The 23,214-nt window shown below is 41.2% G+C and overlaps 1 protein-coding gene across 2 annotated transcripts; it reads left to right on the forward strand.

Moving 5' to 3' along the window:
• The first annotated feature begins 1,133 nt into the window (after positions 1-1,133).
• On the forward strand, positions 1,134-21,533 carry SCD (stearoyl-CoA desaturase). 2 transcript variants are annotated; one of them, XM_034435704.3, is made up of 6 exons: positions 1,134-1,598; positions 5,628-5,901; positions 13,774-13,904; positions 14,864-15,069; positions 15,415-15,644; positions 19,541-21,533. In XM_034435704.3, exons 2-6 carry the CDS (start codon positions 5,649-5,651, stop codon positions 19,738-19,740), a joined length of 1,020 nt encoding a protein of 339 aa, XP_034291595.2. In that variant the 5' UTR covers positions 1,134-1,598; positions 5,628-5,648; the 3' UTR covers positions 19,741-21,533. The 2 variants fall into 2 exon arrangements, with proteins under 2 accessions (XP_034291595.2, XP_034291594.2); XM_034435703.3 differs by having other exon boundaries at positions 1,146-1,728.
• The last annotated feature ends 1,681 nt before the right edge of the window (positions 21,534-23,214 follow it).

Consider the following 23,214-nt stretch of genomic DNA (forward strand, 5'->3'; position numbering starts at 1 on the left):
CATGGGCTGTCAACACTCCTGAATGCAAAATAACAATCTCGTACCCTTTGGAACAATCTACCCCCAGAGATACGAGTGATCTCCGACCTCCGGACCTTTCGTCGGGCCCTAAAAACTCATCTCTTTCAGTTAGCCGGTCTCTCTTGATTTTATGATTTTATGGTTGGTTTTAAATTTTGATATGGATTTTAAATTGATAAATTTTAAACTATGGGCCAAATTTAATTATTTTAAATCTATTTTTAATCGTATTTATGTATAAATGTTTTTATTTTGGCTGTTCACCGCCCTGAGTCCGAAAGGAGAAGGGCGGTATAGAAATTCGAATAATAAATAAATAAATAAATAAATAAATAAATAAAACATCAGAACTACGAAGTACGATAGGAGTTGCAGGTCCGGCCTAACGTGTAACATGTTTACACTCGGGCAATAGGACTGGGTGTTTTATTCATATGATTTACTGGGTTAGGGCTTTTCTGTCTTCCCGGTGAGTTGTATTGTGTTGGGGTGTGTGTGTGTGCACTGAGGGAGCTCCACCAGTCTCATTATACATACGTTGTGCACTGACATGAAAGATTTGAATCTGAATTCATTCCTCTGAGGAGAGAGTTATTGTAGCTCCCCCTCCCCACAAGTACAATGCTTTGCCGGAGGGGACCCCTAATGCTGCTCAGACGGCCCTGAGGCCAGGCAATGAGGGGCCACTCCTCACTCAGCTCATCCCATTTTTGGTGGGGGGCAAAAAGGGGCCGCCTGCTGACTCTCCGCGGCCGCCTGTATCGCTTCCCTAAGCCAGGCAACACCGAAGGGGCTCCCGCGCTCCGGATTGAGGGAATTTGGAAAGCTTCGGGCCCCGGGAAGCCGTGCTATATCCGGACCTCGAGGGGGCGTCCGGCTGTTTCGGAGCACCAGCTTCGACCTCCCCTTGGTGCGGGATTCCGGCAAGGTCCGGGTCTCTGCAACAAATGCACACCCCCCCCCCCACCTTGGGGAAAGGCAGAGCAAGCAGGGGCTTCGGCCCCCGACGAGCGGAGGGGCTTCCAGCACCTTCCACCCCCGGCGTCCGAAAAACAGCATCTCCCGCCCCGTCTCGTCCCAAACCCGGCCACGAGAGAGAGACAGAGAGAGAGGGGCGTGGCCAGGCAGGTTGCCGGCCGGCGGCTGAACCAGCAAAGGGGAGAAACGCGGAGAAAAGAAGCCGCGCACCGAACCGCCGTCCAACAGCAGATTGCGGGCAGCCAATGCCGTGGAGGCACCGGTGGCACCAAAGTCCAGGCAGCCAATCGACGCCCTTCGCCTCTTCCCCCTCCCCCCCCGTTGCAGCGTCACCGGCTACCAGCCCCCTCCCCCCCCACCCCTCCCCGGCAAACACTCGCCCGGCGGCACGCGCGGCTTCCCACTCCACCGCCCCTTCTTGCCAAGGTCGCGAGGTTGCATTGCAAGCCCAGCCCAGCGGGTTACTGCAGGTCGTGGCCGTCCGTCCGTTTAAATTCCCGGAGAAGAAGGAAGGAAGGAAGGAAGGAAGGAAGAGCTGGATAGAGAAAGAGCTTTAAGCGCCAGAGAAGCATCCGAGGAAAAACCCGGGGAGGCTGCAGGTAAAGCCGGAAAACACACACACACACACACACACACCGCGCCTCTCGCTGCTGTTCCGAGCGAAGGAGCCGCAGCTGTTTGCCGACCGAGCGGGGCCTTTCGATGCCTTCGCAGTTTTTGCAAGAGGAGGTAATTAACGCTTTGCTTTTTCCCCTTAGGTGCCTTAAGCCGGGTGAGGAAGCCCCCCTCCTCTCTCTCTGCGCCCAGCCCCCCCCCCCGGCGGAGAGGGCTCTGCGCCACGGGATGTTCTCGGTGCCGTCCTGGAGCCTTCCAGAAACAGAGCGCGCCCCCGACGGCGCCCGCAGGCTCCATTTCAGACCCCCCCTCCCCATTTTGCCCCGGCGAATGTCCTTTGCTTTCCCGGCGAAAGGATGCTCCCGCTGGGCAATGGCTGGGAAAAGGCGCCCGGGGCTCCCCCCCCCCCCGGAGCCACAGCGGGGGAAGGGGGCTCCCCCCCCCCCGGGCCGATCATCTGACGCTATTGCTGGGGAAGGGGAGCGCGCGCGCGCGAGAGAGAGAGAGAGCGCGCGCCCAGCTGGCGGCAGAGAGGGGGGTGCGGGGGGGGGTAGGCAAGCAGGCAGGCACTGGTTTGCTTTTTTGGGAGGAAGCTGCAACGGGGAGGGGGGGAACGACGCTGCCCCGAGCCCCCTTGGAGGGAGGGCTGCCCCCCCCCCACCCCCCGTGAAGGATGCTTCTCTGTTGTCGGCCTTTCTTTGACGCATCACCCTGCGGCTTTACTAGTAGCATTTTACTAACTAGGAGTTCCGACAAGAGGTTTACTCTCCCTGCTTTTTTCCCCACCGCGGTCCTGACAGTTTGCAAAGGAAGGAAGGAAAAAGAGAAAGAAAGAAAGAAAGAGAGAGAGAGGGAGGGGGGAAGGAAGGAAGGAAGAAATAAAGGAAGGAAGGAAGGAAAGAGAAAGAAAGAAAGAGAGAGAGAGAAAGAAAGAAAGAGAGAGAGAGAAAGAAAGAGAAAAAGAAAGAAAGAAAGAAAGATCTCAGGGAAAGGAAAAGAGGGAACGACTACCTTGAAATTTTTTGAAATGGCACAGCTGCTGGGATGCACTTGGAGGGAGCCAGCCCCACACCCAGCTTGTGAGAACCGCAAGAGAGAATTCCACATCTTGACAACCTGACCAAGACAGCTTGCATTGTGCCATGGCTTAGATGATTTAAGATTTTTTTTTTTTAAAAAAAGCCATTCAATTAGACCAGAATCTTATTAATTAAAATAAAGACCTCTGATCATTTAAATCTAAGGCAAGCTTGACAAGCCAGGTTCTTTCTTCATGACATTCCTGTGCCAAAGAGAAGGAGGCAAGAGTAAAATGGTGCCAATGTTGATCATTGCCACAAACCGGCAACTATGTCCCCTGAACTGAAAACAGCCGGCTAACTTTTCTGTCTCGCCCTCTGTGGCTTTGGCCTAGCCCTGCTACCTTTGCTGAGAAGGGAGAGTGACCTGTTCACCTGCTAGGTCTGGAGACTGTTTTCTCGCTTCAGTTTGGCCATGCCCAGCTCTGGCACCAGCTTTCCTGAGCTGAAGGAGGCCTGCGGGCAAACAAGGAACCAGTCTAAATTTTTGAACTACAGTACTCTGTAGTTTACATAGCATTACTCATCTTCTCTGAATAACAGCCCTTTACTATCTCTTAAAACTGAATGTGGTTTCCAAAAGCAATGAGCATAATTTAGTGTATTAGTTTTATATTTTTGATATGGTTAAATGACTAAATCAATAAAGTTTCTCTAAAGATTCAGTACAATTGTGTGTGTGTGTATCCCCTCCCTCCCTCCCTCCCTCTCATCTATCTGTACAACCCCCCCAAAAAGTAAGACCTATTGAATCCAGATAAATGTGTAGATCATTCTTTTTCAGACTAGCAATTTTAAGATGCGTGGACCTCAACTCCCAGCATGCTGGTTGAAGAATTCAGGGAGTTGAAGTCCCTACATCTTAAAAGTTGCCAAGTTTGAAAAGCATTTGTAATCCTGATTATTTCAAATTTAATTTCCCTTTATATGTAATATCTTACATTTTCTCCAGTGTTTTTAAAACAAAGTCGACGTAAACACAACCTTTCTGGTTTTCCACTTGCAAAGAATTCTGATTCTTGCTTTGGATGGAAATAATTTTCACTATAATTTTAACTTAAAGCTGAGAGATTACTGTTTGCTTTCATCTTCTTCCCAGCCAGCTTGATGTAATCTATCATCCCTTTTCTGCTTCATAGGACCAACAGTAATTTCTGCAACTCATCTCAATACCTAAGAATAATGTGAGGGGAGACATTCTTTTTCGTATTTATTCATTTATTCATCCATTCAGTTCCATAGCTGCCCGTCTCAATGACACTAAGCTGTTTATGGCAACATTCTTCTAAGCTCAACTGTTCACAAGCAAGTTAATTAATTTTAAAAAAAGAACAGTCTTCTCAGTGTTTTGGAGTGAGGTATCAATGATAAGAATAAAAATAATAAAGAAGTACAGAACCCTGAGGTTTCTCTAGTCAGGTGATAAAAGAGGAACTCTTGTGTTTGACGCCTACTGACTTCATAGGCACATTTGTGGAGTCTGTCAGTGGTTTTTTTGACCTAATGTCTATGGAAATTCTCAATCATCCAAGTCATGGTTGTCTGAAAGGTGCTTTTTCAAAAATGCAACTGGACTTTCTCATTTTTTTTCCCATTGAAAAGGTTAGAACTGAAGAAGCTTCTTGGATGAGAAGCGAAATGTTTTCAAAGAAAAAAAACCAAGAAAGTCTAGTTGCCTTTTGGAAAAAGCACCTTTGAGACTTTCTTTGGCTTGTTTTTCTCCTTCCTTATCTGGCTTGATTGATCCTAATTAAGACCCTTCAGAAATCTTGGTACCATAGTTCCCAGCCAACTGTTTGTCACTTTGATAAACCCAGACCCAGTTCGACTTGTGGATATCAACTAAGCCTAGTAAATACTATTACACAACAATTTAACTAGTTAAATTAGAAGGAGGCTGATGTATATTGCTGAGGATATACCATTTGAATTTCTTTGCTGCAACTTGCACACAACTTTAATAAATAAAACTACAGTGTGGCCCAGAAGAAAATTGCATTGATCTCAATGGGATTTTCTTTTTCGGTTTCTTTATGCCTTAGATTTGATTTGTGCTATGCATGTTAAGGAAACAAACCTGGAGTTAAAATATTGCCTTTCAGATTTGTGGATATTTAGTTGCTACAGATTTATATTGTATAGTCATTCTGCATACAAAACCTACATTGTCCAGACCTCTTGATACAAAAGTACATAATTATTCATTTGAAACTTGCATTCTACCTTCTAGTGCATATAATTAATTAATTAAATAAATTTATATGCCACCCACCTCACTAATGACACCCATGTTTCCCTGAAAATAAGCCCTCCCCCGAAAATAAGCCCTCCCCGAAAATATTTAAACGCATGTGTGGTTGGTCCCCGCCATTTCCTCTGATTAGGGTTAGGGAGACAGAGCTGGAAATCACGTAAGACGGAAAGAGGAGCCCCGTCTTGCTCCACACGCCCCAAAATAATAAAGCCTCCTTGAAAATAAGGCCAAGTGCTTATTTCGGGGTTCAAAAAATATAAGACGGTCTTATTTTCGGGAAAACACGGTGTTTGTGTATATATATGCACCAAATAAATAAAATGCATGAAGGAGAAGTGAAATATGTTATTGATTCTGCTCTTGACAAAATTTCAATACTTAGCTGAGGAACAAGGGCATTTCTACTTGCATGCTCAAACTTTTTATCCCATGGAGCATTAGTTGCAATTAGTTGGGTATCTAGCAAACTGTGTAAGTTATACAGTGCACTTTAGAGATGTATTTAACAGATCACAAATTGCCCTTCCTTGTCACACCATATAAGTTGCAAGTATTTCATTGCTTTGTAGACAGGTGTCAACTTAAGAGTTTCAATGAAGAACCTAGAAACGAGGAAAATGTTATTTTGGTTTAGGTCAATGCAGGACTTTGTGTGTAACTTTGTTTACTTTATTTGCCAGATCATTCCAGACTTTTCTACCATGCCTGCCTTTACTCACATTATCCAGAATGGTGTAGCTCATTCGGAAAAAGTCCATCCCACTTATGAGCAAATGGCGTCAGAAAGAGAGATGACAGATGACATTTTTGATGAGACTTATCGTGAGAAAGAGGGTCCGAAGCCTTCAAAAAGATACGTCTGGAGGAACATTATTCTCATGTCTCTTCTCCATCTAACTGCTGTGTATGCCATCTGGTTCATACCTTCTGCAAAGCTACTCACTTTGGCATGGGGTAAGCTAAAACTACCCTCATTTAGCTTGGAAGTGTCATAAGATCATAGCATCTAAGGAACCTTGGAAGTCTTCTAGTCCGTCCCCCAGCCCAAGGCAGGAGTTTTTATACTGGACAAATAGTTGTCTAAAAATGGTTATCTGGGTCAACTTATTGTCTTTGTTACATAGGCTTCTGCTGTTCTCAGTTAGTTACTTTCCTCTCTTCTGAACTCTGAAAGTCTCCCCCCAAAACCCAGAGGGAGGGTCACAGCCATCTGAATTTAGAAACAGGCTGTTCTGGGCAGCCACATGAATGCTCTTGAGTTCATATCCAACTTTATCCAACTTTGTAAGAAATATTCAGGGCTTTAGAAGATCATTGGATTTTGCTATGTGCAAGAGAACTAGGCCTACTATGTAGTATTTAATAATGGGACCTTGAATAATGCCAGCTGATCAATATGGACCATAGCATAGACTACTGTTTCCCTATACTGCTTGGATATAATGTTATCAACATCTGGAGGGCCATAAGCATAGTCAGTAACTAAGCAGACATCCCAGTGATTTGATTCATGTTTCCTTCAGGATTCACTGCGAGAAATCAGGCCCTTCAGAATAGAATACTCAGGGATAATTCTGGGAAGTATCCAGCATCCTTCCTAGGATAACAAAGGCTATGAAATACTGTTTCATGTATTTCATGAATCATTATGAAATGATGCATGAAATACTGTTTCCCAGCTGATAAACCATTTCTAGGTTCTTCAGACGGTGGTCGGAGACTAAAATAGAGGCAAATATGTAGAGGTGGGATTCAGCCAGTTCGGACTGATTCGAGCGAACCGGATGTTAATTTTAATCTGGTTCGCCCAACCGGTAGTTGCAAGGACTGGCTGACCCCACCCACTCCACCCCGCTCCTCCCAGGAGTCTCCACGCAGCCCGTTTTGGATGTCAGGTAAGTGCAGGGCCTGCGCGGAGGCTCTGGGAGGGTAAAAAACAGGCCTTCTGGAAGTCTGGAAACAGGCCTGTTTCCAGCCTCTGGAACCCCAGGGGAGGCCATTTTCAGCCTCCTGGTGGCTCGAGCTAAGCCTCCAGAGCCTGGGGAGGGCGAAAAACGGGCCAACTGGAAGTCTGGAAATGGGCCTGTTTCTGGTCTCCGGAGGAGGCTGTTTTTGCCCTTTCGGAGGCTCGAGGAAAGCCTCTGGAGCTTGGGGAGAGTGAAAAGCCTCTCCCCCACAACCGTGATGCAGGAGGCCAAGTAGGCCACACCACCCAGCAACCGGGCAGAGAACCAGTTGCTAAAATTTTTCAATCCCACCCCTGTGTATATGTTTGTGATTTGCCTTTTAAAAATCATTTTTGAAAAACTGCTCCCTAAAATGCCTCAATGGAGAAGTGCTTCGTTCAAGTTTTATAAAGATCTGATGGTTGAGCGAAAGTGTAATAAGGCAGAAAAGACTTTGCTGTCCATGATGTTGCTCCTCTCCACTCAGAGCTTTGTACTCCCATGTTTTCAGACGGCACTTTTTAAATGATCTGATGATGTATGGAGGTTGTCTAAAGTGCAAGTATGATATTTGTCACTGGTGAGATGTTCAGTCTCCCAAGAGTCTGGAGAGTAGGTGGCATACAAAGATTTGTATAAATAAATACATAACTACATACAAAGATGGTTATAATACATGCATTTTTCATTTTATATCTAGCAGTTTAATTTGTCATATAATCAATACGCAAACAGTAAATATAACTAGTAATGCTAATTAATTTATTCAGATTTTAAAAAGCGTAGCTAAGGAGGGAATGTGTAGGCTCTTTGTCTAAAAGCAGAAAGGGGTTGTTGGTAGTAATAAGGGCATGTCCTGATGAAAGCCAGTCCAGATGGAAGAGGTAAAACCCACTTGAGATGTAGTTGACGAAAATCTTCCAGGGCTTTTTGAGTCCCCCACCCTCACTTTTACATTATGTCCCCTGAAGATCAAAGTACAGGGAGGGTGGCGGCGGGGATGCATTGGATAGGAGCACAGGAACCAACTGAAGAAATTCCATCTAGTTAAGTGTTTGAACAATTGCACAAAAGCCAGTTCAAACTGAGAAATGGATTCACTTGAGAAGTAGAAATTAAAACAGTCATAATGGCATAGAATATCTTAATTACAGCCTTCTTTGACTCCATTTACCATTCTAAATATAGGGCTAGGTAGAAAGCTACATCTCAGCCTATCTATTTTATAATTTTTTTATCACTGGCAAAGAACAGTTGAACATTCAGTTAAGGCTGGCTCTTTTTTCTTTGGCTGCTGAGCTTTGTTGACATGCATTAAAAACAATCAGCAGAGACCCATGGTCATAACTTGTAGCCATGGAAAATGATTCTGTGCTTTGAATATTTGAAACCTGAACATTTCTGATCAAGAGGCAATCCGGATGGCCAACAGCTTGGCAATCTTATTCTTGATTTGCTTCTACCAAGTTTCCCCGAAAATAAGACCGGGTCTTATATTATTTTTTGATCCAAAAAAATGCATTAGGGCTTATTTTCTGGTTAGGACTTATTTTTGGGGAAATATAGTACTAATTGTGTTCGTCTGGCTGATGATCTTAACGGGGGCTTATTTTGGGGGTTATATTACCAGCATTTAAAAAAATCATGCTAGAGCTTATTTTCCAGTTGGGTCTTATTTTCAGGGAAACGGGGTAAGAGGCACATGGATCAAGAAACATCCTTGAGAAGTCAAAGAAAAAAAGTGGCCAAAAAGCTGGCATTATCCATTACTTGGTAGAAAGTAAAGATTAAGAGAAGGAAACTACATTGAAGAAATTGACAAGAGAAGTGGAAGTAACTTAGGAGGAGCTGAAAGAGGAAGAGGCTGCATTTGGGGGTGGCTTGACAGAGGAGAAGTCTGGGGGGGGGGGAACTAGAGAATTCACCTGGCAGAGAAAGAAAGCAACATCAGAGCAGGAGTGGAATGCAGAGACTGGCAGACATTGCAAGGACAGGGAAGGGACAAAGCATGCTGTGTTTTTAATGTATGTATGGAATAGGAAGGCAGACACATTGAGAAAGCATGGCTTGGTGCAGTGGTGATATTCAGCCGGTTATATCCAGTTCGAGCGAACTGCTGGCGGTGGTGGGAGGCTCCGTTCACCCGCCCAGACGTAATCACACCCTGTTTTTGATGTTCTGCGCATGCGCGGAAGGTCCTGCGCATGCACAGAGGTGACTGCGAGCAAAGTGAGCATGCATGTGTGCTCACACTTGCAAACAGGTAGCGAAGGTAAGTGAATACCACCCCTGGACTGGAGGGAATGGCCCTTGCCGGCTGAAGAGGAAATCTTGAGTAAATGTTCCACCCATGTATCTTTGTTTTAGTTTTTAGACCTCAACTCAGTCTTCCAAAAAGGGTCTTTTACTCTCCTGTTGCCTGCGCAAACAGTATCTATATACTTCTCCTGAGACTTATATACATTTCCAAAATATCTGTGCTTGCCCCCCCCCCAAATATGGCTGATCCTCTGCTCCCATCTTTCTGATGTCTTCATCAGGGTTTAATACTGTAATGACCATATTTCATGGGGAAAAAATAAAGGACAAACCTGACAAAGGGGCAAATCTGAAAGAGGTTCATAAGGATAAAAAAAATGTGTTTATAACTGTGCCTACAATTCAAGAGCAAAATCTAAAAGACAGTTTTCTGGAATAAAGGGCTGCTCCTTTATAATAAAGGATGTATAGTCCCTGGAGCTAGTACTCATAATTGAGCATCCATTATCTCTTCTACCACTACAATAGGTGACTATTTCACCACACTGTACTTGATACGAAGGACAAAGAGTTTGACTATGAAAACATGCCACAAGATCTGGAGAATATTTGAAAATCCAATACAGATTGCTAGGAGGGAATTATAGCCAACATGCTCAGAATGGAGGCAACAATTTTCTATTTAAAGGTTGAATAGGCAAGGTTTGGGAATAGTAGCCCAACCAAATGTTCCTCTTTTTAATTCCTATTTATTTATGTACCACTGTTTTTCTCTCTAATGAAAGCAGAAGTTGAGTTCTTACGACTTCTATTGAAATGAGCTTGATGCCATTTCTAAGGAATTTCCCTGAAAGATGTGACATCTGGTTCATGTTCAAGGTGCCATATTATATAGATGGTCTTGTTAAATGTTTCTTCTTGGAAGATAAAAGACATCCCAGTTGTCTTATTAAATGTTTCTTCTGGGAAGATAAAAGACATCCCAGTGGCATCATTTCAATTTATCAGGAATGAATCTGAGAACATTCTAGGAAATTAGCTGTGGGAATATTCTATGTAATCATTGCTGGAAATAATGGCAGCTATAATGTCTTTTCTTGGAAGAGCTTTGAAAAGCAATTAGAAATGGCTATCAACAATTCAGGTGTGTCCAGGGTGGATTTGATTTAAATCGAATTGATTTAAATCATGATTTAAATCACTAGTAGAAAGGCTTGATTTAAATCAACTCAATTTAAATCATAATTTTTAAAGAGCAACTGTCATCTCTGCTAGTCCCAGTGTTGCAGAATATACAGCTTCATGCTACATAACTCCATAAGCTCCATTTCATGCTGAATAAACTAAATTATTTATGTATCTTAAATAGAAAACTATCTTACGATAGATTTTTACCCCAAAAGTTTTTTATTAAAATAAATTCGATAAAAATAAAAAAAAATCCGATTTAAATAAAAAAAAATCTGATTTTTTTGATTTTTTTAAAAAAAAATCATTGATTTTTATCCACCCTGGGTGTGTCTCCATATTACTCATATCCACATGACATATCCTCTGAGAATAATAAAGTAATTAATATATCCAGGGAATCTTCTTTTTGAAATGGGAAATTTGGCTACCTAACTATTTTGCTTTTGAGTATCTCTCATCTACTTATTAGGGATTTTCTTGTTGCTGATCCTAAAGAGCCAACTGGGGCTTGAAGATAGCCTAAATTTCTACACTTTCTCTCAGCCCCAGATGTATAAATGGCCCCTTTGTTACAGTGATTTCAGCACGATGACAAATATACTCAAATAATAATGTTATATGAATTTTTAAATTATAATCCACCATATGATATGTAAAACCATCTGCTTCCCCAGCCCACAATGAATGCTTTTAAACAGTCATAGATAGATGTTGACCATATCACCATCTTGGTTTTGTTCTTTTTCTTGTTCTTTCGTTTTTAATTATTCACGTTGTATATTATTGGTTTTATATTGTGAGTGTCAGGCAAGGCCTAATAAAGTAAATAAAATTAAAAATGTTTTATTTTGACTCTTGTTCATGGTTCATTTTCTTTAGATTGCTTTTTCTTCTGTTGTTTTTATTTTAATACTGTGGTTATAATTTTATATCGTTTAAGATACTGTCAATCCATTTTGAATGTCTGTTTTCCTGACCAAAAAAGGAATATGCATTTTCTTATAAATAAAAAAGGCAACGTGCTTTCTGCTGCCTGTTGAATGAACTGGACAAATTATTTTAGCTAGACAAAGTTTATAAACCACTAGCTTTAGGATTATTTGCTTCCTAGGACTGGCAGAACGAGAACATAAAATCATAAGGTTGGAAGGGACCTTGGAGATCTTCTAGTCTAACCCTCTGCTCAAGGCAGGAGACCTTATATCATCCTGGTCAAATGGTTGTCCAGTCTGTTTTTGAAAACCTCCAGAGTTACGGGACCACCCGTAACTCTGGGAGGCAAGCTGTCTCATTGATTCATTGTTCTCACAGTCAGAAAATTTTTCCTAGGTTGGATCTCTCTTTAACAAATTTCCACCCATTACTTTTTGTCCTGCCCTCTGCTGTTTTGGAGAATAAGTCAATCCTTTCTCTGTGACAGCCCCTCAAGTACTGGAAGACCATTATCATCCATCTAATCTTTCTCTTTAATAGACTAGACATTCTTACCTCCCTCAACTGTTCAACCGTGATTTAGCCTCCAGATCCATTATCTTCGTTGCTCTTCTCTGCACACTTTCCAGAGTTTCAACATCTTTTTGTGTCATGGTGACTAGAATTGGATGCAGTATTTGAAGTGTGGCCTCACTAGGGCAGGATAAAATGGTAGTATCATTTCTCGTGATCTTGATGCTATCCTTCTGTTGATGCGATCTAGGATTGCACTGTCTCTTTTGGCAACTGGAGTACATTGCTGGCTCATATTTAAGTGATGAGCCATTAGGACATTTAGATCTTTCTCCCAGTTACTACAGTTGAGCCTGGTACCACCTATTCTATACCAATGCATTTAGTTTTTCATGCTTAAGTGCATGGCTTTCAATTGTCTCACTGTTGAACTGTATCTTGTTAAATCAGTCTGTTTTATTTGTATGAATGCATTCTGAGAACTGCTGATGATTCCTTCTTTTCCAGATTTATTTGTTCTGCCCAACTGGTTTTTGTGGGATAGGTTGGAATGAAGTCTTGCAAAAACTTACAAATAATAGGGGTTTTTAGTTTGTTGTGTCAATGGCTTCTTTTGTGGCAACAGAAAGCTTTGGAATTTTTTGCTTTTGAAATCCCACGTTATTTAATTCAGTATTCAGATATAATTAGAAAGATTGCTAATTAAGCATTTCTTTATAAATTAACTAATTTGCATGTTTCAATATTTACTCAATGAATCCTTTGAGGCTGGAAAAATTTGTAACCTTGGGAAAGTTGTCCAGGAAAGGAGACTGGAGTTGTTGCCGATTATAATATTGCCTAATTTTTTCTTGGCCAAATCTTTTTGCTTATATTCAAAGCAGCGGGATTAATGGAATGCTCAGGCTCATAAAAAAACAGCTGCATCTGAAATCCAGTGCTCAGGCTTGCCATGTCCATTTGATCAATGGTTCCCCAAAGTAGTAATGTCAAATGAAGGCTTTCTTGATTGACATCTGCCCCTTGTTTGGGTAGCAAGATGGGGGTTATCTGGAATTCTATTCCCAGTGTTTCCTATTTATGAATCATTAGCACTCAGTTTTCCTTCAGAATGTTAAAAGACCACTTACACAAGCCTTGAAAAGTTGTTCCTCTTTTTCCAAGTGATCATGAGTAGAAGAGAACAATGATGTGTAAAAGAAGACTTTGCCCCAGTCCCTAAGGTGGTTCAACATAGCATCCATTCAAATGTACAGTATTCCTTTGAAAGAAAGGCATTGGATGGTGAATTAGATTCTAGCCTGTCTGCATCTTAACTTTTGCAGGATTACTCCAAAAGTTTACAGGCCAAGCCTACCGAGTAAAGAGAAGCAGTTAAAATTGTCAGGATATAGATACTTCTACCTCTCTTTCTGCTGAGTTGAGTAGATAGGATGTCTTGTGAGCCAAAAACAAACAAACAAACAAAAACCACCAAAAGCCACCTGATTTATATAAAATCTGAACCCTCTTAAGGAATTACTAGGCATAATGTTTTGTCTTTGGCATGAGTACTTATTTTGCATGAGTTAGCATGATAATCTAATGAACAGTGGTTTGGAATGGGATAATTAATCACTTGTGGTATCAAAGCAATACTCAGTCAGATAGCTCATGATAGTCATACAGTTCAGAGTTCCATAGATAATGGACTTATTTCTTAACATCTGTGCTAGAAGACATCTAATTCCTACACAAGGAATATGAAAATCATACATGATTTTGTAGTGAAAGTGACTCTAGAAAGAACATGGGGATAGTTTCCAAGTTGCATTGTTAGTTAGCTGAACAGAAATCCCTCTTCCATCTGAAGTATATCTTTTTAAAATCTTTTTAATTTTTTAATTGGGTCTTTTTGGGGTGATGGAAGCCATACCTGAGTTTTATTAAGATATCAGTTATATCCTTTTGACAGTTTTTCCCCCTCCCCTTTTTTTTTCTACAGCTGTTTTGTGCTTCATCTTGGGTGGTCTTGGAGTTACAGCTGGAGCACATCGGCTTTGGAGTCACCGGTCTTACAAAGCTACTCTACCTCTTCGGATATTCTTGGCCATAGTCAACTCCATGGCTTTTCAGGTAGGAAGTATGGCAGACCAACTGCATGGCCCTGGAATTCCATAAAGAAATTGGCACCTCAGGCAGAACATGAAAACTTCCTCCTGTGTTGTTATAAACAAGTTTCTAGTTTGTATTTTGTTTTCCTCACTCAGTTTTTAATTAATTTAGGCTTAGGGCTAGCTATAAGATTATCATTTACATTCCATCAAAAATCATGTCAAACTTCAAAATATTTTGTCTGAGTGTGTGAACAAAACATAGCTGCCAAAGACTTCCAGCCACTGCTGTCTCAAATGTCACCAACTCCCAAATAGCCAACATTAATCTGTGACTTGGTCAAATGGAAATTATTATTTATTGGATTTCTATGTTGCCCATCTCACTATACAGTGGCTCTGGGCAGCTTCCAATACAATAAAAATTAAAAAGTTCAAAAAACAATTAAAATAGAATAAAAAGTTCAAAAATTAAAAACCGTGATACTTTTTGCTTACCCTAGAGTAGGGGTGTCAAACTCAAGGGCCGGGGGCCGGATCCAGCTCATGGGATGCTTAGATCTGGCCCGTGGGGCCACCGTGGACTGGCCTGTCGTGCCTCTCCCAGTGAAAATTGAGCTAGCAAGGGCTGCAGGTGGCCCTCCCGAGCTCCGTTTTCGCTGGCAGAGAGTTGCAGGAGGCCATTGCAGCTGAAAACGGAGCTTGGGAGCCAGTTTTTGCTGGCAGAATGCTCAGGCCACCACAGCGCCCCTGACACGAGTGACATCGAGCTAGCCACGCCCCCCTGCCCCCGCAAAGTCAAACACAACCCTGATGTGGCCCTCAATGAAATTGAGTTTGACACCCCTGCCCTAGAGTAAAGAATTAATAAAAGTATTTTTTACCCTTCTTCCCTATTCTTTAGGGATAGGCAGGGAGCAAATCTTAAGAACGTTCCACTTTTAAACATTGTTCAAATTATTCTCTTCGTGCTTCATCTAGAATGATATTTATGAGTGGGCCAGAGACCACCGTGTGCACCACAAATTCTCTGAGACGGATGCAGATCCCCACAATGCAAAACGGGGATTTTTCTTTGCTCATATTGGCTGGTTGTTGGTCCGCAAACACCCAGATGTCATCGAAAAAGGACAGAAGCTGGACTTGTCTGACCTGAAAGCTGACAAGGTTGTGATGTTCCAGAGGAGGTGAGCATGGGGTTATTGCAGGCAGAGGAAATGAAAGGGATCTGGGAAAAGCGCTTGGCAGGGACTAAATTATAATGTCAGCTGAATTCTTTTCATCATTTGCTGCAATTGCTCTCTGCTGTTGAATTGGTAATTGAGCACAAATATTTATTGCTTGGCTAGAGACTAAAATGCCTGAGCCATTATAATTCTTCTGTTGAATTATTCTTTTTATTTGCTGCATATTATGTTCCAGTATATCAGAATTGTTTATACATCAAGATCATTTTATCAGTTTAGAAAGTGATCAATTAAACCTATGATTTTCAGAATGTTCAACAATTATTATTGTTTTTCCCTTCTTAGGTATTACAAGACTTCGGTGGTACTCATGTGCTTCATGCTTCCTTCCTTTGTTCCTTGGTATTTTTGGGGAGAAACCTTTCTCGTCAGCTTCCTGCTGACCATTCTCCGATACACATCAACCCTCAATGCCAGTTGGCTGGTGAACAGTTTGGCACACATGTATGGCAATCGGCCATATGATCGCCACATCAACCCCAGAGAAAATCACTTTGTGGTCTTTGGAGCTTTAGGTATGTAAGGTGTAAAAAGCCTGCCAGGTGCCATGAATTGAGAATAGATTGTGTGCTTCAGCTCTGGTTTTAATAGATTGTGTGCTTCAGCTCTGATTTTAATTTATTCTGCATCAGGGTCCTAATGAAGATCAAGACCACTCTAGAAGGGATGGGAAAGACCTAATCCTTCCTTCCCCTGCTTGCTTGGACAGTTCATCCTCCCTTCATACAGTGGCAGGTTTTTAAAAGACCTTCCCTTGGGACCAAGGACTTTCCCCCCCACCTGCAGAGTCTTTTTCCAAAGGAACCAAGAGAAAGATTACCGTATTTTTCGGAGTATAAAACACTCTGGATTATAAGACGCATCTATCTTTTTTGGGGAGGAAAACGAAAAAAAATCTGCCTCTGCCTCCCAGCAATTTGCCTCCTTGCAGCAAACAGTGGAGGCCTGTGTGGCAATAGGCAATGGCAATCCCTGTAGCTTGAAACAGCTGAGGGTCGGGAGGCCGATCCAACCGACAATCAACTCCTTGTGCTGAAGCTGAAACGGTCTGTTTGCTGCAAGGAGGTAAATTGCTGGGAGGCAAAGGCCAATGGATGGGGGCCGGCAGGTAGGCGGGGCTACATTCGGTGTATAAGACGCACCTAAATTTTCACCCTCTTTTAGGGGGGAACAAAGTGTGTCTTATACTCCGAAAAATACGGTATGTTTTCCCCCAGATTGGAGATACAGATCTGAATCCTGCCGGTGGATGATAGGTTAAAGTCCTGTTTTAGTATGAAGGACTGGAGATTATTGGAGAAGATCAGCTGTTCTGCTTACAGCCTTTTCAAGTCATTCCTGTTCAGCATCTCGCTTAGACCAAGGGACTTCATGTCCTTTGAATAGGCAGGTTGGCTTCTGTGGTGAAATGAGTGGCTTAGGCAGCTTAAGTCTGTTCCGGCAACAAACAAACAAACAGAAATGGGGCCAATTCAAGGTGGGGTTGTTTTAAAAGCTAAAAAGCAAGTAGGGAAAGGAAGGATTAAAAAGCTTATCTAGATTTATGACACTGGTTTTGCCCCGCCCAAAATAAAATATTGGACAGAGATTTTTTTTTTCTCAAGCGTTGGGAAGAACAGGGAGGGTAACGCAACAAGAGCTCTTTTCCTCCTCCTCCTCATCCCCTTTGAAAATTCCCTTCAATGTGCAGCATTGGCCTTCAGCAGTCTTTAGTGCCACAACGATCCTTGGTGGTGGTTGTGAGATGTTTTTCAAAGAAGGTAGACAGAGCAACAGCACTTTGACTTATATACCGCTTCAGGGTGCTTTACAGCCCTCTCTAAGTGGTTTACAGAGTCAGCCTATTCCCCCCCTCCCCCCAAACAATCTGGGTCCTCATTTCGAAAGGACGGAAGGCTGAGTCAACCTTGAGCCGTTGAGAATCAAACTGCCAAACTCCTGGTTAGTCAGCAGAAGTAGCCTGCAGTACTGCATTCTAACCACTGTACCACCACGATTTAGTTCCTTTTTTTCTCAGGATCATCCAGATCCAGGGATCATTGGGGGAATGCCCACCAAGCCACGCCCACCAAGCCATGGCCACAGAACTGATAGTAAAAAAAAATGTGAATTCCACCACTGTTTCAGATAACAGGCACTTCCCTGCCTGCCCTCAACATCAGTTACTTATCTGAGGTTGGGGAGGGGGAAACTTTTCCCTGGAAACAGGAAAGGAAGATTTATGGGCTAGAGCAGGGGTGGGCAACTGTGGCCCTTTTACAACCTGTGGACTTCAACTCCCAGAATTCCTGAGACAACTTGGCTTGGCTGTCTCAGGAATTCTGGGAGTTGAAGTCCACGGGTTGTAAAAGGGCCACAGTTTCCCACCCTTGGGCTAGAGGTTTCCTGAAGTTGGTTTTTTTTTTTAAAAAAAAGAAAGAAACCTAGATTTCATATCAAAATTTTGTTGTGAACATGTAAATCTGGCAATGGAGATCTTGCTTTCTGTGAGAGCAGGGCAAGAAGTAATGGGCGGAAGGTTGTTAAAGAGAGATCCAATCTAGAAACAAGGAGAAATTTTCTGACAGAACAATTAACCAGTGGAAGGGCTTGCCTGCTGGAGTTGTGGGTGCTCAATCACTGGAGTTTTCAAGAATAGACTGGACCAACCATTTGATCAGGATGGTATAAGGTCTCCTGCCTTGAGTAGGGGGTGGACTAGAAGACCTCTGAGGTCCCTTCCAGCCCTATTCTAATCATAATTCCAATAGTAAATCACCACCAGGAGGGATTTGATTTAAATCATGATTTAAATCACTAGTAAAAAGCCTTGATTTAAATCAACTCGATTTAAATCATAATTTTTAAAGAGCAGTTGTCATCTCTGTCCCGCAATGGCCCCTCCTCTGACCCACTGTTGACTCACCGACAGTCCCATTCACTTTAATGGGACGGCTGGTGATGCGGCAGTGACACAACAAGTTGAGGGACGGGGCAGGCAGCAGGTGAGTGGATGCCCGCTAACAGGCGCTGCCATGATGGACCTGAAATGACAGGTGCTCTTTAATATTATATTTATAAGCTGCTTAGAAGGTTTTACTTTCATTTTTACTGCTTGCCCTTCCACCTCACACTTAAGAGCCTGGTGGTACAGATGTATTTCTCTTCAAACAATCATATAGTTTGTAGTGTACGTAGATTTGCAAAACAATGGGATAGAGGAATATTCCTGAACTTTGTTTTATGATTTATCTCATGGTTACTGTGAAATTGTGTGAATGCATCAATGCAGTGCATGTTATCTCAGCTTGCAGAGCTCGGATTCATTGAATGAGTTTACCAAAACTAAATATTGCAGAATGTACATAACTCATGCTACATAACTAAGCTCCATTTCATGCTGAATAAACTAAATTATTAATGTATCTTAAATAGAAAACTATCTTTAGATAGTTTTTTTACTCCAAAAGCATTTTATTAAAATAAATTTGATTAAAATAAAAAAAAACCCTATTTAAATTTTAAAAATCTGATTTTTTTTAATTTTTATTTTTAAAAATCATCAATTTTTTTTATCCATTCTAATCAGCACTTAAAACTGACTGAAAAGGAATCATGTTTAACCCAATTAGTGGTGTGGTGCTATGTATAAAAGATGAGCTGTTTAAATCTGCATAATGAATGCTTAGCTCATAAAAGTTAATGGTCGCAGGAAGGCAACAATAGATGCAACAGTAGAAGAGTACACCTCAGGAAGGCCTAAGATGGTGATAAGGAAATCAGAAAACCCTTCGCTCCCATCTCAACACTGCCCTCTTGGTGGTGTTGCCTTGGGTTTGCTTTCTCCCAGAAAAACAAGAGACATCTTTCCCGATTGCAAAACTCCCTCTCTACTCAGAGGTGTAAGCTTTTCACACGAACCACATCTTCCTGGCTCACCCAGGGTTTTTGGATGAGTTGGTGCTGTGGTTGTTACCATCTTTCGTTTTGCTTTTCTTTTAAATGGTTTATGATGCTACCCTCTGGCTTTAACAGCATTTTATAATGAAGAGGGGCTAGTGAATGTTGTGAATAAATATAATATAAATGTTTCAGATAAATGCATTTCCTATGTCACAAGAATGAGAATACTGAGCAGAGTTGGCTACTTCCCAAAGGCTACTCCTAAGAAAAGGAAAATGCAGGGGTGAAATCCAGCAGGTTCTGGAGAACCGGTAGCGGAAATTTTGAGTAGTTCGGAGAACCGGCAAATACCACCTCTGGCTGGCCCCAGAGTGGGGTGGGAATGGAGATTTTGCAATATCCTTCCCCTGCCATGCCCACCGAGCCATGCCCACAGAACCAGTAGTAAAAAAAATTTGAATTTCACCACTGGGAAAATGGGCTTTGTTCCTTACAATTTTCTTCTTGTTTTTTTTCTCTCTCTCTTTAGGAGAAGGCTTCCATAATTACCATCATACTTTCCCCTTCGATTACTCAACAAGTGAATATGGCTGGCGGTGGAATTTCACTACTGGTTTTATTGATCTCATGTGCTTCCTTGGCTTGGCCAGTAACTGCAAGAAAGTTGCCAAGGGGACCGTCTTGGCTCGAAAAGTTCGGACTGGTGATGGAAGCCACAAGACTGGCTGAAAATCGGTTTCCCTGACCTTTCTTTTCTTCTTTTTTCCAACAACCTAGTTATATATTTGATCTGTTTACTAGCTATTAGGACTGTGCAAAGCATGAAACCGGGGAGGGGGCTTCGCAAAGTGCATTGGCACAAGTGAAACATTAAAGCAGCTGTGTCCTCTGAAAAGCCAGGTGCTGCTTTTTGAAGGCTTTTCCTGGTTCTCTGCTCAGGTGTGTGTATACACAGCTGCTTTGCTTGGTTGATAGTCGAATGAGATGGGCTTTCTGTGCATACGTTAGATGTGAACAGTCAGGGTTGCCCCTCGGAACAGCCAAACTAAGCTGTCTGGATATTGCAGCTGCTTTATGCTTTGAGGGTGGATAATTCACTCATTTTACAAAGCCCCCCTTTCAAATGCTTTGCACAGCCACATAACTACCAAGCAGTGTGTTCAGGATGCTTAAATGGGTGACTAACTCATTCCAGTATTTGTTTTTTGAAACAATATATTCAAGGCATATGGCAAAACCTTTCCCCCCCCTCGCCCCCCCCCCCAAACTGACCTTGGAGGCTGCTTTTCTATATCTTTTCCACTCCTTCTCGGCAAAAGTTTCTTTTCTCTCTCCTATGTTTTCTGTCTCTCTCCTTAGCAACTGATATAACATCCCAATCTATGTGTTCTTGGTTGGAAGAGGATTTAGGAAGATTGAAGGGACAGACTTGGTACCAAAGTAGAAACTTCCTTTCTTAGAATGAGTAAACAACTCACAATTGGCTTATAGTCCTTTCTCTTCTTCTTAGCTCTGGTGCTGTTGAAGCTCTCTTCTTTTTTCTGGTAGAAAATTAGAAGTTGGACTTTTACGTAGCAGTTCTGAAAACTATTAGAAACTGAGAAAATGTGTATACTGAATGGGAAGGCAGAAGATAAGATCGTATTATATGGGACACACACATAATTTTACAGATCAGTCTCGTAGTAGTGGTTGGTATTTTTAGTTGGTGCTAGGCAATTGGAGCTCCCTTCCTCCATGTCCTCCTGTCATTGCTGCTTGTCCTTATCAAGACTTGTCTGCAGGATTCTGAGATGGCAGGATGAGGATGTCGTGTAAAGATGCTGATCACTCTATAAGCAGTGAAGGGCATCTGGTTAAGAACATGCTCATAGATTTAAAAAAAATGTATGCACTTAAGGGTTTTTTTCGTAGCTGAAGCTTTTTTTATGTGCAAAAGAATGAATTGTATGTTGCATGCTTGCTGATATATGTAGTAGTAGATAATTTCTATTCTCAAGTGGTTTAGTCAGTTTAACATCAAGTTATTCAGCTAATTTATTTCTCAACTGGACCATTTTCTGAACCAAATCTGCTGTAATTCTTTTCCCTATAGGTAGCTCTAGCAATCCTCTCCTCCCCCTCCATTCTCACCACTTTTCTGGTTGTCATTATAATATTATAATCCAAAAAGGAAAGTGTCTTAAACAAGGGGAAAAGAAAAGGCTAGCTTCCCCTTTTCTTTCTCTTTTGTCTTCCTGTGCCTTTAATATTTTCATCTCTAATGGCACTCCATAAGTTACAGTCAGCATCACAATCAGTATCATCATAGTTACAATCAACATCACAGTCTGACTCATATTACCATTATCTTTTGTTTTGTAAAATCCGCCAATTGTCTGCACTCGTTAATAATAAACAAAAAAAAAAAAACATTCCCATGAAGGTCTGGTTCATTTGTCTAATTTAATTCCAATTTGTTCAAAAACACTTTCACCAAAAAAGTACTTTTCAAAATAAATGTCCCTTTTATCCATTTTAAACTTTCTTACATTGACTCCTTATTAAGCTTTTTACCAAAAAAAATATATAAGTTTTTTAAATCTTTTTTTTTTTCTTTATTCCTTTGTAATCTGGAAAGAATTGTAACTCACCAAGTGGAATCTTATGCAGCTACTTAGAAAATCTCTCTTTAGCTCTAAATCCCAAAGTGGTTAAGAAACATTGTACCGTTGGCTACAATACAGTTGTGGTTGAAATTCCTCACGATCTAACCACAAAAACCTCAGTTCCTGTAGTCTACTCAAAAGGAGAAGCTGTCAGAGTGCAAGCCCAGGATCCTACAATATCCAGAAATACTGTGTCTGCTGATCTCTATTGATCTGGTTGCAGATTTTTGCTGCATTGCTGTCCCCAGTCCTTCAGGGACATCTAGTTCACCATAAATCCTCACCAGAATCTTCTATGATGGCTTTTGGGGAAAAAAAATGGATGAAAGACTTGTTAAGATGAAAGAGGCAATTAAAGAAATTAACAAAATGAAAAACTAGAAGAAATATTTGGAAAGATAAATAGTCTAGCTGTATTGAAATTGAGAGAGAAGGAATTTTATCGGAGATTTAGAGCAATCCCAGAAGATTATGATGAAGAAGCTAGAGAAAAGATTATTAAAGCCTTAGAATTTTTTTTGGATTGGGAAAAGGAGGATACTGATAACGGAACTTGATGAAATATATAAATTTGCAAGAACAAGAGATGTTCCAAGGTGCACTTTTAATACAAGATTGAAGATAAATAATAAAGATAACGAGTCTTAAAAAATTCCTATTATAATTTTGCGTAAGAGAAAAAAGGTTTTTTTGATTTGAGATTAAAGCAGAAAAAGCCCCCAATGACAACAAACTAGGAGTGGTTTTTACTTTCAAACAGCAGAGGTTATGACTAAATGCAATCCAGAAGGTGAGGGAATTTCTAGAAAAATTCAAAGAGAAATCGGAGGATAGTCAAATAGATGTCAGAGAAGACTACATAGAAACTTCATCAGAAGTTTGAGAGGACAGGAGACTGAGGGATAATACTGGATCAGGTGTCACAAATACTGATTTTTTAAAAACTTTCAGCTTCATTATGGATTACTTGCACTAGTAGAAGCAATAATGGAGGTTTGTAAAAAGAAATTTTTAAAAAAAATTAACATAAAGGTATTGATTTAAGAATAGGTTTGGGATGCAAGGTAAAGCTTTTATTGGAGTTATGTTATTTTATACAACACAATGAACTTAAGGAGAAATGAAAACAAACTCTTAAACAACATAGAAAAGAGGAATTAAATCTCCAGAGAAGTTGTTTCTCAATAAATCAAACTATTACAATGGCAATCACCTATTAAAAGTAAGAAAAATGGAAATAAAAATGAGTTATATGAGGCAAAAAATTGAGTTGGCAAACCATGGAAGTGGCTAGCATATAAAATACTAAAAGAAAAGTTATTCAAATTACATGAGGGAAATACTTAATGGACATTGCGGCTGTAGAAAAAACATTCCATTAATAATATTCCAATTTATATAAAAGAAGTGACATCTTATTAGAGAAACTAGATGAATATCTAAAACAATTTACCAAGGATTACAAAGGAACAGGCAAATAACGTTTCTGAAGTTATAAAAAGATTAAACTAGGAAAGGTCCCTGTAGCAGATGGATTATAAATGGTTTGAGGATG

This window comes from Pantherophis guttatus, chromosome 6 (genome assembly GCF_059756535.1).
Source record: "Pantherophis guttatus breed Tessera chromosome 6, ASM5975653v1, whole genome shotgun sequence".
Lineage (NCBI taxonomy): Eukaryota > Metazoa > Chordata > Lepidosauria > Squamata > Colubridae > Pantherophis > Pantherophis guttatus.

What these genes read in the sequence shown, in the direction of transcription:
- SCD (XM_034435703.3), top strand. Translation starts at nt 1,702, where the DNA reads ATGCCTTCGCAGTTTTTGCAAGAGGAG. An exon ending in GTTGTGATGTTCCAGAGGAG is followed by an intron (nt 15,070 to 15,414) that starts GTGAGCATGGGG and finishes TTCCCTTCTTAG; the next exon opens with GTATTACAAGACTTCGGTGG. An exon ending in TGTGGTCTTTGGAGCTTTAG is followed by an intron (nt 15,645 to 19,540) that starts GTATGTAAGGTG and finishes CTCTCTCTTTAG; the next exon opens with GAGAAGGCTTCCATAATTAC.